The sequence below is a fragment of the Rhinatrema bivittatum genome, chromosome 17 (assembly GCF_901001135.1).
Source record: "Rhinatrema bivittatum chromosome 17, aRhiBiv1.1, whole genome shotgun sequence".
Lineage (NCBI taxonomy): Eukaryota > Metazoa > Chordata > Amphibia > Gymnophiona > Rhinatrematidae > Rhinatrema > Rhinatrema bivittatum.
In genome coordinates this window covers 14,605,993-14,618,368 of record NC_042631.1, presented here as the reverse complement: position 1 = coordinate 14,618,368, position 12,376 = coordinate 14,605,993, and the positions used below count along the sequence as shown (strand labels likewise).

The 12,376-nt window shown below is 43.6% G+C and overlaps 1 protein-coding gene across 5 annotated transcripts in view; it reads left to right on the top strand.

The window, feature by feature from the left end:
* The window catches only part of MPPED2 (metallophosphoesterase domain containing 2), a 124,400-nt gene that overhangs the window by 23,157 nt on the left and 88,867 nt on the right, over nt 1-12,376 (top strand). For all 5 annotated transcript variants that reach the window (XM_029582972.1, XM_029582975.1, XM_029582973.1 and 2 more), the window contains exon 3: nt 8,869-9,050. In XM_029582972.1, the coding sequence (XP_029438832.1) occupies nt 8,869-9,050 (182 nt within the window). The remainder of the gene's footprint in view (nt 1-8,868; nt 9,051-12,376) is intronic.

Genomic DNA, 12,376 nt, shown 5'->3' with positions numbered 1-12,376 from the left:
GTGTGTGTGTGTGAGAATGAACAGAGTGAGCGCATGAGTGTGTTAGAGTGTGTATATGAGAGGAAAAGGTTTGCGAGCATATCGCCCACCCTCTCCCCCCCATCCCAGCGATCTCGACCTAGAAAGGTCCCAGGCATGGGCATGGCCTTCTACTAGCTGAAGAGGTAGAGGCCATTACTGTGACAGATTTTGGGGATGCTGGAGACAGTGGTGGGGAAAAAAGTTTAAGCGGGAGAAGGGGAGAAGAGCATTGGTGTTGGGTTGCATAAGGGATTTTGTATGTACATTTACCTGAATTGGATGAATCTCAAACTGGATAGACTGGATGGGCCATTTTAGTCTTCATCTGCTGTCATTTTCTATATTACTATTTTCTTGAAACGATCTCTCTTGAATTCTAGGATCCTTGTTCTAGTATGGTTTGGTTCTGATCCAGTGTTTTTAAGTGGTTATCATTGGTGGGCAGATTATCCCCTCCCATAGCCTCTGTGACGTGGTCTCCTTTTGTCAGCACCAGGTCCAGTGTCACATTGCCAGGAATGGGCTCCTCAGCAAGTTGCTTGAGAGAGACTTCTTCCCGGATCACCCCTAGTTCTAGCTCATTCAGCAGTTGGCGCTCTCCAGTTGGATCCCCCATTGACAGTACCTCATTTCTGCAGGCTTTCCTTGTATCACATCTGTATCTGCCTCTTCTGTCACCCCTTGCCTTTGTGGCTTTCGTCAAACCGTACGTAAAAGATTGTCAGGAGCAACTAATGGTGGGGCTTGAACCTGAAGCTGAGGAGGACACTAGGAGGGTCATTTTGTACACATTTGCAGCTGTTCTTTGCCTAAGTTGCATGCGCAAGTTTGCTTTGACAATTGTCCCATGAACACTTCCCCGCGCAGAGCCGCACCTGCTACTTTGTGTGGAAAAATTTTAGCCTGCTATTCAGAATGAAAAAACCTGCATGTAAATGCAAACTGTGCCCGGCCCCATTCCCTGGAATGCCTAGTCCCAGTGGGCTTAAAATTACGCACAGACAGGGTACATGCGTATAACTTCACATGCATATTGGCTGGGTAAAGCCCACAGAAGTCTCTTTGAAAATTTCCCTCTCCACGTCAACATGGAGTTGACTTTTTCGACTCCTCCCAACAGATAATATGATGTTGGATTTCCTAGAAGTTGATTTGGTTTTCTGTCTAAGATTTGCATTTCTTCACATCTCTAAACTTGGCTTCTTTTGGTGTGAAGCCTTATGTGTCTGCATTTTTTGTTTCTTATTTGCGGGGGTATCTTTGGGTGTGCTCTGCTCTCAGGAGGTGAGTTTTTTCTTTCGGTTTTTAAGTTATGGATATACATGGATTCTCTCAGTCTCTTCCTTCAGATATGCACATACCAGGTCTTCGGTTAAGTTGGGATTTATCCAGTTCGAGAAGTTTCCCGCAGAATTAATGGAGCTTACTTTCCAAGATGTGCACATGTATACATGGATTTAAAAACAAAACAAAAAAAAACCTGGTCAGGATCCCCTTGGACTCCCTGACATGCCCTTAAAATTTGGTGTTGTAGTGGCCGCTGGACATGCACACGGTGATTGCAAAAGCTGACTTTTCTTCCTTTGGAAAGTAAGATAAAAGTGAAAAGGTTCCAGATTAAAGTGCCCCACATGTGGATATTGGATTGAATATAATTAATGCATGCATTATACCCCAGACGTGCAATGGATACTTTCTTGTCTTCCTGTCGTCTGTGTGCACCAACGCTGAACTTTTGCTTTTTCTAACCCACATAACCTGGGTTTGCAAAGCTTGGCTCTGGAACTAGTCCAAACTGATTCAGTTTCACTGCAGCCTGGAGGTGGATTTATTGGCTAAGTTGTTCCATGTGCTTGAAAATTAGAGGGAAATTTACTTTCAGAGCTAATCATCTCTTAATTTTACTCTGCCAGGTAATTGTTTTCGCACTGGCTATTCTTTAGTGTTGTGCACCAAGTTGGAAGGAGAATGATTTCACTTTTGATTGCAGGAAAGGAACCTTTTTTTTTTTATTGACAATACTATTTTCTTGGAAAGCCAGAATATTCCCGGGTGGCATCGCTCGGTCAGGTGGGGGTGGAGGGTGGAATTATAATGCCGTTCAGAGATTCTGTCCCGGTCTTCTGCTGAAGTCCTCAAGTTACAGTTACATTATCTGCAGTTTTTCAAGCTGTAAGCACAGCTCAGTAATCCAAATAATCTGTCTGAAGTTGAAGGTTCTTTTAAGCAGTTTTCCGTGTTCTCATTAAAGGAGAGATTCAGTAAACAAGCTTTTACTGTGGGCCAGATATCCTCATTAGTGGTCTCAGCCAATGCAGAAAACATTTTTCTAATCATTAATATGGTACAATGCCGGTTTATTGCTCCGTAGTGTGCCTCACCTATGGTGTTTGTTATTGTATTGTGTCTAGATCATGACACAGTATTAGCAGAAAGGGTTTAGAGTACTTACAGTAAAACTCACTGTTTGTTTAGTAGTCACATTAAATAAACAGAAGGTCACAAAGGCAGCCGGCCTGGATGATTTGAACATGGTCCAGTTTTGGTCCTTGGTGGCTTCTCTCCTTCCAAGACCGCTTTTCTCTTCCCAGCAAAGCTCCTTCTCAAAATGATCCTAACACACATGCAAGCTCTTCCTTGCACCTTGTTGCATAAGTCGCGGATTGAGAGAAATGACTGGAATCACTGCATTATAACAGTTGGCTCAACCTGCTCTTAACTTGGTGCGGTAGCAATGGTTGTAAGACTGGGACCGGTGCCATTTCCAGCCAGCTCCCCAAGTGACCTCCGAGGAAGGGATGTGAATGCTTCATATCCTTGGAGGCAAACCTGCTATCACGTGGTCTTTTCTGGTCCAGTATCCTCTTTATTTGACAGCGTGAAAGTGCATGCACTCGATGTTTACAGTCATGTAAACTCTGAGTCTGAGGATTGTGCACCATGGGATGACTTTTATAAACCATGGTTCTTATGCCGTTCTAAAATAGTCCCTGCTCTTCCAGAAAGGAGGATGCTTACGCATGACTGACTGAGGCCCTCCTGCTGCATCATAAATACTGGAACGCTGATATTCTGCATTTTATATTTCTTTATCAGTACAGATGAAGCTATAGATGGTCATGGATTAAAGACCAAAGAAAAGTAAGGAATATAAAATGTGAACGGCAGCTATGAGCAGGTTACGATAAAGGGACATCTGCTATCTATGTGTGGATGAATGTGGGTGCTTAGAAGTAGTCTGCTTATTGCCCCCTCCTACCCCTATACACCTTTTAATGTTTATTCATGGCACAATGAATCCCCAGATGGGCAGGAAGATCAGAAGATGGGCACTATTGTCGGACAGGAATGTAGTGCCCCTTATTAACTATTTATAGCACGGGTACATATTCTCCATTCTCTATCATGTACAGCAGCTTATGTCACCACTCACCTTCACCACACGTCTGAACATATAAAGGAGGGACAAGTAGACATGCAATAGGCCCTGGGATAGAGGTGCACGTGTGTGTTGTAGTTCAGTTTCCTGGCAGCTGAGCATGGCTCTGTAGTATGAGGGGATAAGCCTCTCTTCCCCCATCCTATCCCTTACTCTTCCTTTGCTTGGTGGCTCCTTGTGGGCAGTTGTGAGCTGTTGGTGCACCTCAAGGGAAGCGTGGAGACTGAAGTTTCAGAGGCAGGCATGTGTTGGTGAATGGATAGTCTTCCTTGATGTGCATAAAACTACTGATAAGGAAATGAAAGTGAGACGATGTTTTACTTTTTTGTATCCCTAACTTTTTCCCATTTCCCATAGATTCCTAATGTAGTAGCACAGTAAGCGATGGTAGATAAAGACCAGTTGGCCGATTTTTCTATGGCATTAGGCTATGAAATTGCCTTTGAGCATATTTAAATGAGTAAGTGTGGTAAATGAAGAGTGGCTAGGCATTTTTGGCTTCTTGCTTTATTTTGTGTTGATGGAAGGAGCATGCCCAATGAGTTCCCTCTGCCCAGATAGAGACATTGGTGATGTCAGGACACTGACTCCATGTATCGATAAAGGGATAATAAGGGCAATGTATATGGTAAAGAATGCGATTATGTATTACATGATTTCAGGTGGGGCTGTTCTGCAGGGCTTCTTGAGATGTGCTTTTCAAGCATCGGTTGCAATTATTCGTCAGGTCACCAAATATCCTTTTTGTCAGAAATTTTCATGACTCCTAAATTTGGGAGACTTGAGGCCTTAGTAGCTATAGGATTATTACTTTTACTTTTTTTTTTTTGGTTAATTTATCAGATTGTTTCTATGGATAAATGTTGTTTAGTGTGGAAAGTGTATTGGAACCATTCTCTTTGCAAGTTATTGCATGTTGTGACAGTAAACCCAGGCCAGGGAGAAGGTGAACTTTTCCTGTGGTGTCGCTGGCAGTAAAAATGATAGTTAAGCTGCATCGGATGGTAGATGAAAAATATGTGATGGATTTGGGGCAAAATCCAGGAGAGAGCTTACCCCCGGCATTATCTTGTAGCCTGGTGGCACCGCAGGTTGCTAATATGGGCAGATGGACGGAAAACGTTGCATGCCCACTGCGAAAAGAGAAATGCATTTCTAGAACGGCAGAGTACATAAAAATAAAGGTCAACAAAAAAGCTGTAGTGGAGAACCTTTTTTATTGGACTAACTTAATTCATTTCTGACGAGCTTTCAAGAGCTTTGACCTGAATGAGGGCGTGCTGCTCCTGAAAACTCGTCAGAAATGAATTGTTAAGTCCAATAAAAAGGTCTCGCTTGCAGCTTTTTTGTTGACCTTTTATGTCTACATATCCAAGTGGCCCAACCCGGGAACGAGCTGCTTATGGAACCTCGGAGGGAAGCATTTCCAGGAGTTTGTCCTCAGTAATAAGAAGGCAGAGGCTGACGCAAAGCCGCATTGCACAGAATCCCAGCTCTTCACCAGCTGATGGTGTGGCTGCAGGGGCTAACTCATGGAATTTCTAATTTCTGTAGGGTGGGTGGTGGGGATTTTGAAGATGTGGCTGTTATCTTTAAACCTGGAGGGCAGAAGAAATGGACAGAGTTAAGATTCGCAGCTTCCCACTTTACAGCAAAGTGGTGATGGGATGGGATGGTTTTAACAATTCACAGAAGGGGGTTCTTGGCTTCAGTCCTCAAGGGCTAGGTTTCAGGATGTCTGCAATGAACATTCATTATGGGGTACTATTGTAACCGCATAGGTTAGATGGCAAATAGGCAAATGTTATCCTTAATTTCGAAGGGAAAGTATGCCCATCCCAGTCTACCTGAACACAATTACACTTGCTAATGTGTACATAGGAAACTTTACACACATGCTTTTAAAAAAGCGCAAGTTACGTGTGTAGGTGCAACCTCTCCCCTCCTCATCTCTGCCCCCAGGTGGTCAGGAGGTTTTATGACAGGCCATTGCCATGGGTAAAGCCTTTGAAAATTACCCTCTCTCTGAGAACAAGGGTCATTTGCCTAGCTTGGGGCTAGAATCATCATTTTGCTATAAATATAGCAAAAATAACACCCACACTGCTGGAGAGAGAGAGAGAGAGAGAGAGAGAGAGAGAGAGAGAACCTCTGTAGAGGCTCTCAAAGTTATCTATTTATACCACTGTAAGAGGGGGGCATTAGTAACTTGGGGTGAGCTTTGGGGGCAGTTTATCATGCACAGTCATACATACGAACAGCACAGTTACCATCAGTGAAGATTTAATGTGATTTGGAGGGTGAAAGGTAAAAGAAAAGTAGATGTGTACCATGTTCTCTCTACCTAGCTTGATGCTTTCTCTACCTAGCTGCAGTCCAGGGAGGTCGAGAGCAAAATGTAAAATTCTGCTCTTCTTTTACCTTTTATCCCTCCAAATCACATTAAATCTTCACTGATGGTAATTGTGCTGTTCTTACGTATGACTGTGCATGATAAACCTCCCCCTCTTACAGTGGTATAAAATGTTCAATTATAAGTGACCCTCCACAGAAGCTCACTCTTTCTTTTTCTCTCTCTCTCTCTCTTCCCCTCTCAAACCACAATTTGCGATAATTTCCGTTTTGGGCATAACGCACAGCTATCGCAGGCCTAATGCAGATAAAAAAGGTGTAGTTTTTTCCTGCATTAAAACCTGCGATGCTCTGTGTTACTTTATCGCACTCGACGTTAATCGGCCCTCACTTCCATTTACTCCACTCAAACTCCTCCCACTTGACTACTAATTTTAAATTTACATTCGCATTTTGCAATGCGGTTTTTATCGCATGCGTTATGACGTTATCGCGCACGTTAGGGCCCTAACACACGTGATAATGCCCTAACACGATTTGATGAATGGCCACCTTGGTGATCCTGAAAACCAGAGTTGTGTGTAAGATCCTAAGATCTCTAATGAATGCAGATTGAAAGAAATTTGGGAGCATCATTCTAACTGGTCAAGCAATATTTGGAGATAAAATGGCAGTTTTAAGTGCTAGAAGGGCCAGTGAAGAAGAATTTTGTACACTAAAGCAATTAATGGTGGCAGTGTGGAATGAGGGGTGTATGTGTGCATTTACAGTTATATAGATAATACCGAAACGGTCACCCCGTGAGCCATCTGTAATGTAAGCCCTGCCTGTGATTGCATTAAGGAAATATGTTTACTGAGAACATGGATGATCTGAAGTGTCTATCTCTATTTCTTTATTTGATGTCTCACCTTTTCCAACAAACATCGAGGCAAGTTACAATTTAAAGCAACCTTAAAATCCAATTATGTGCAGCATAGGGTCATATTAAAACATCACAAACCTACAAAGGACACAAACTGAGCCAGTATCACTCATCCCCCGATTCTACTAATTAAATGCTTGATCATATAACCATGCCTTCAGTTTTTTTTTCCTAAAAGTCAAATAAGTCTTCTTTTGCTGCAACTCCCAAGACACCAAATTCCAGAGTTATAGACCAAAACGCATGAGAACATGTTTTTGTCTCACTGGAAGCTCATTTTCTGATGAAGAGGGAGTACTCGGAAGGAACCTGATGAGATGACGGAAGATTCTGTTCTGGGAAATGGACAGACGAAAGTGTCAGATATGATACAATCCTTTGTCTGCAGACATCTAAAGAGAAATAACGTCCTTTATCTTATGCATGCAGAGCCTTAATCAAGCTCCCTCTAATAAAGATGTTTCTTCTTGGCTATTATAAAGTAAAATGTTTTGGGGGTAATTTTAAAAGCCGTGGAAGAGTGGTTTATGCACATAATTGGCTTGTTGCAAAATTGCCGGGGATTTATGAGGATTAATCTATGCAAAAGATGCTATTTCACTTGCACTTTTACCCACATGCAGCAAAGCCAGTGGTTGTTCCCCCCCCCCCCCTCCAATCCTGCAGCAATAGGAAATTCAGCACAGGGCCTCTGAGCATGCTCTGGCCCCGCCCCCTTCTCCCCCCAAAGCTTCCTGTTACTATGAAAACCAATGCAAGAGATGGGGGCTGTTGCAGGGCTGTGAGTGCGTGAAGGGCAGCCTGGGGGCCCCGCACTGAGTTTTCTTTTTTTTAAGTTGTTGCTGTTGCTGTGGGGTCAGGGAGCTGCTGCTTTGACATAACCAGGGTTGACTTGGAGGCAGGCCCGGATGGAGGCACGGCGGCGGCGGCAGCAGCAGCAACGCTCCAGCGTCTATTGAAATATGGCGTTGTAAGCCGTTGCCTGTGTTATAAACCCAAGCCTGACGCTGAGCAGAAGTATGGGAGGGGGTAGATTTTGGACAAAGTTATTATTTACACGTGCACTTTTCCAATTTTGAAAAGTAAGTGTGCAAACTTTCAACAAAAAATTGTGCGTACCAAATAGCGTTAAGTGGTGCGGATACTTTCGGTGGGATAATTTTCTGAAATGAACTAACATGCACATGTTCCTTTTGAAAACTGGTGTAACTTAGGCAGGTAATTGCCACATAAATTCGCTGTGATGATACAAATTGAGCCTCCCTATATTCCTTTCTTTCTTAGCTGAGGGAAGTCCCCATTGTTTAAGCAGATATACTAAAGGAATTCTCATTAAATACTGTACACAGGAATTTTTATTGGAGAGGCAGTCAGGTCTGTGACACTGATGGGCAGGAGCCTGCACCCAGCAGTGCTCTGTGGGCACCGCTGGCTTTTTTATGTGACTTTTTTTGACGGAGCCCCAGCCGACAAAAATACTGTTACGCGCCGAAGAGAGCTGTTCAGCCTCTTCCTGCTCCTGCACAGCTTCCAGGCCCACAGGTACTTTATGTCTTTGGATCTTCCAAGCCAATTTTCCACAGGAAACTCCCGGGGGGGCCGGTGCCTTGTGGTAACCTTTGTAAAGCCCACTATTTGATTCTTTCTCGGTCTTTGCAATACAAGTGGCAGTATGAGTGAAAAACTCTTTTACAGTATGTTCCTTTAGTACATCACTGCTGTGTAATTTCTGTCTAGTTATGTGAAGTATATCTGGTTTCACATTGTACAGCTGTCACCCTTTCACCTTTTCTTTTTTTTTTTTTTTTGTGGTCTGACTTTTTTTTTTTTTTTTCCCCCCCATCCTCTGCTTTCTCAAATTTCCTTGTTAATGTTTCTTAACTATGCCTTTTCTTTCCCCTCTTCTCTTGCTGTGGCTCGTCCTTCTGCATAACAAAAAGACAGCCAAAAAAAGATGCCTTTCTGCCAGTATTTCCATTTCCCTGGCTGGTACTTCGCTTGTGTTGTCGTCCATCCCATCCCCTCCCCTCCCCCCCCCCCCCCCTCCCCATTATAATGATTTGAAACCACGCATGCAACTGTTGTAAACGCAACGTAACTGCTTTGGGATGCTCTTCTGCCCCCCCTTTAGGGTTGATCCCATCCCGTATGACACTCCGAAGCCAGCAGGCCACACGCGGTTTGTCTGCATCTCGGACACGCACTCCAGGACAGATGGCATTCAGATGCCTTATGGGGACATCCTGCTTCACACTGGCGACTTCACCGAACTGGGGCTGCCCTCTGAGGTCAAGAAGTTTAACGATTGGTTAGGTAAGAAGTTATTTCGTTTTGGTGACCCCAATTAGCCTTGTCTGCCCAAGTGTCACTCATGACTTCCTAATTGAATTTAAGCATTTGGAAACTGTACGCTTCAGTATGTATTCTGTCCAGTAACAGATCATTCTGTTAATCAGAGGTGAATTTAAGGGTCTGACCATGTCTGTGTAAGAACTTTCCTTTTGTCCTGCTTGTAATAAATTGTAGAGACATTTCTTGTGCTGTGCATTAATAATCCTGTCTATGCATTACGGATTCTAATATTTTTGTACACCAGCGTGAGTCAATTTCTTATTTTAATGAGGATTATGTTTGAGGGCTTTCAGACATTTGCTCCAACCCCCCAGATATTTCTCAGCGTGTTTGTCAGCTTTAAAAGATGGGTTTCCATAATGCAGAGCTTTTCCTGCTTCGCCATGTGCGATCCGTAACCCTCTAGGATTCTGTCCCTGCAGCGTGTCCTCGGGCTCATACGCTGCACGTGCCTGTCTAACCCTGGTGTCCTGTGTTTGTTTGCTTGCCACTTGTTCCTGTGCTTTTGTGACCTAAATGGATGGGTCAGAGGAACGTCTCAGTCCCCGGGCAGATTTCGAGGCCATTGCATGCATGTTTTCAGTGTTGTCTTTGTGATTAACTAAACCCATGACCTACGGCTCTACCATTCATAAGAATTTGCACCGGTGCGCATCTTCTTAGTGTTGGATTCCATTCATAGTAGAGATGTGCTATCGTTTTGTAATAAAATGAAGAATGCAGTAACGATGCTCAGCTTTTTTGTTTTCATTTCCTGTTTTGGAAACCATCCCCCTCCATAAGTGCAACCAAAATTAATAACTCCTTTACATCTATGACCTCTTCAGAGGCATTCTGGGACCTTGGAATGGGGCAGGAGTGATTCCCAGCTGCTTCTGATCCACCGGGTTCGATGGGGGGAGGGGGGCACTAGAGGGAAGGACCAGAAGTGGGAGGGTTAATTTTGAATTTTGGTGGTGAGAGGGGTGGTTTCAGCAGTGGGAAGAGAGGGGAACTTGACCCCTTCCTTTCTTTTTATTATCTTTATGTTTTGTTTTGGTTTTTTTTAATTTCCTTTTGGTGTTTATTTTGGTTAAACTAAATGAACCAAACCACAGTAAACACCTAACAAAAAAAAAACAAAAAATAATAAAAAAGATGAAATGCAAAATTGAAACAAACAGAAAATCTTTTCCAAGCACACCCTTGTTATATGCTCTTCTCACTTATACAGACGCGGGAAAGGAAAAGACTCAAGTTTTTTTGTCTCCATGCATGGGAGCAATTCTTTCTCTCTATTATTAATCCTGCTGGATTGCCTTCAGGATTAGGCTGCTAAGATGCAAATACGATTTGATGATTCCTGTGAATTTTCTTTCTTTAAACACCCTTTATATTTTAAGTAAACCTCTATTTCAGACATACAATATTCTGCTCTTAAACTAGAACCAACGGCATGCATCCCTCCATCAGGTATATCTTGAAAGTCGGTGCTGCTCAGTGTAGCTGATAAGACTATTATGCACCTGTGCATAGGTTTTTGTGTGTATATAAACCCAGCTGGCATTCCCATTAGGCAGATTTGGGCATTGTGGGGGCTGGCACCAGGGCTTTTGTCATGCATGAGTACACATAGCTCTGTCCCAGTGATTCTGTTGACCAGTGCCACCAATCTCAGGCAGCAGGGAAAAACCACTCTGCTTCTTGCTCCAGTCCCTCCAGTGCGGAGAATGGGGGCTGAATATGGAGCGGACAGAGCACAGGTCAAAGCAAGGAAGAGCTGCTGTGCTCCCTAATCCGCCCCTTTCCATTCTTGTTGTTTCCTCCCTGTCTGCAGGGAAGGGAGTGGGGGGGGGGGCCGAAGCTAGAGCTGACAGAGCAAATCAAATAAGAGCTGCTCTCCTGTCTAATCCCTGCTGCTTCCCCCTTTCCTGTGCAAGGGACTGGGGGTTGGGGGGGGGGGGGGGGAGAGTGGCTGGAGTGGGCAAGGGTTTAGTTTCAGTCTGCATGTTTCTGTTTATAATTTGTGGTCACTTTTTCTGTATTTGGTGAGGGTTTCTCTGTGTTTTGTGTGTGTGACCCACATGAGGTGTTCTGCTAACTTTCTTTGCACTCCAGCTTGCTCTTTTTCCCAATAGCAGGTGAATTGCCAATAATAAATATTGATTATTAGATTGCCTTTCCAAATAATGCCCAGGGTGGGCTTACAGTCTAATGAGTATATTTTCAAAAGGATCACAGGCAGAAAAGTAGCATAGACGCACATACGTGGCCTGTATTCACACGAATGCTGTTTTTATAATCATTGAAAGGTCGAGAGAATTGTTGGTTTTGTGTCCACATTTAATGGTGCAAAAATAGGGGGTGATGTAGGGGTGTTCTGGGCGAAGTCTAGAGGCACGGGTGGAAGTTGCTATCTTATAAGATATTTACATGAATACTTTAGCTTACTAATTCGTGCAATGCTTACAAGTACTAAAATTCTTTAGTGAAATAAATTTTACAATGAATACCTCTGTAACAGCTCCCCACCCCGATACAAAGTGCCCCTCTACAGTGGTACCTGAATAGAGTGTCAGACTGACCCTATGCAGAATCTCTCTCTCGCTCTCTCTCTCTGCGTGTGCTACGTGCGTACTTTATAAAATGAGGCGTATCGCTGTTCACGTTTATGGGAGCGCACGCGTTCCTTTTAAAAATTTACCGGATTGTGCATATGTTTATAAAATCGGTAGCGAGAGTGCATGTTTTCAGTGCATTGCAAATATTGGCGCGTCCTGAAGCATGTGCACGTACTTCCAGAGCAGAACTATGTGGTACATCGCCACGCGTCCACTTACAGGCAGAAATGCCCCTTGAGACCTTGGGCAAGCCACGTCACCCTCCGTGGCCTCAGGGACAAAATGAGGGGCTCATTTACTAAGCCACGGCGTTATTTTCCACGGGAAAAATGCCACGGGAGTCACGTGATGAGGCAAAGGCCAGGCGCTGCCATTCTGATTTGCAGTGTCTAGGGCAATAATGAGCTGATTAGCATGCATTTGCATGCTAATCAGCTCATTATAATATGCATTGGTTTTGGAGCTGAAATAATGCAAATGCAATCCCCTTCGAAGTGTCATGAAGGGTAGAATATAAATCAATTAAAGAAAAAACAAACAGTTCCTTTGCACTGGCCGCGTCTATAAATCTTGATGCTGAGCATCAGGGAACATTTCACTAACACGTGCCATAGATACAACGTGAACTGAAGATGGAGGCAAGCAAAATTCTCACCATAAAACCAGCATTTGGTTTTATGGAAAGAC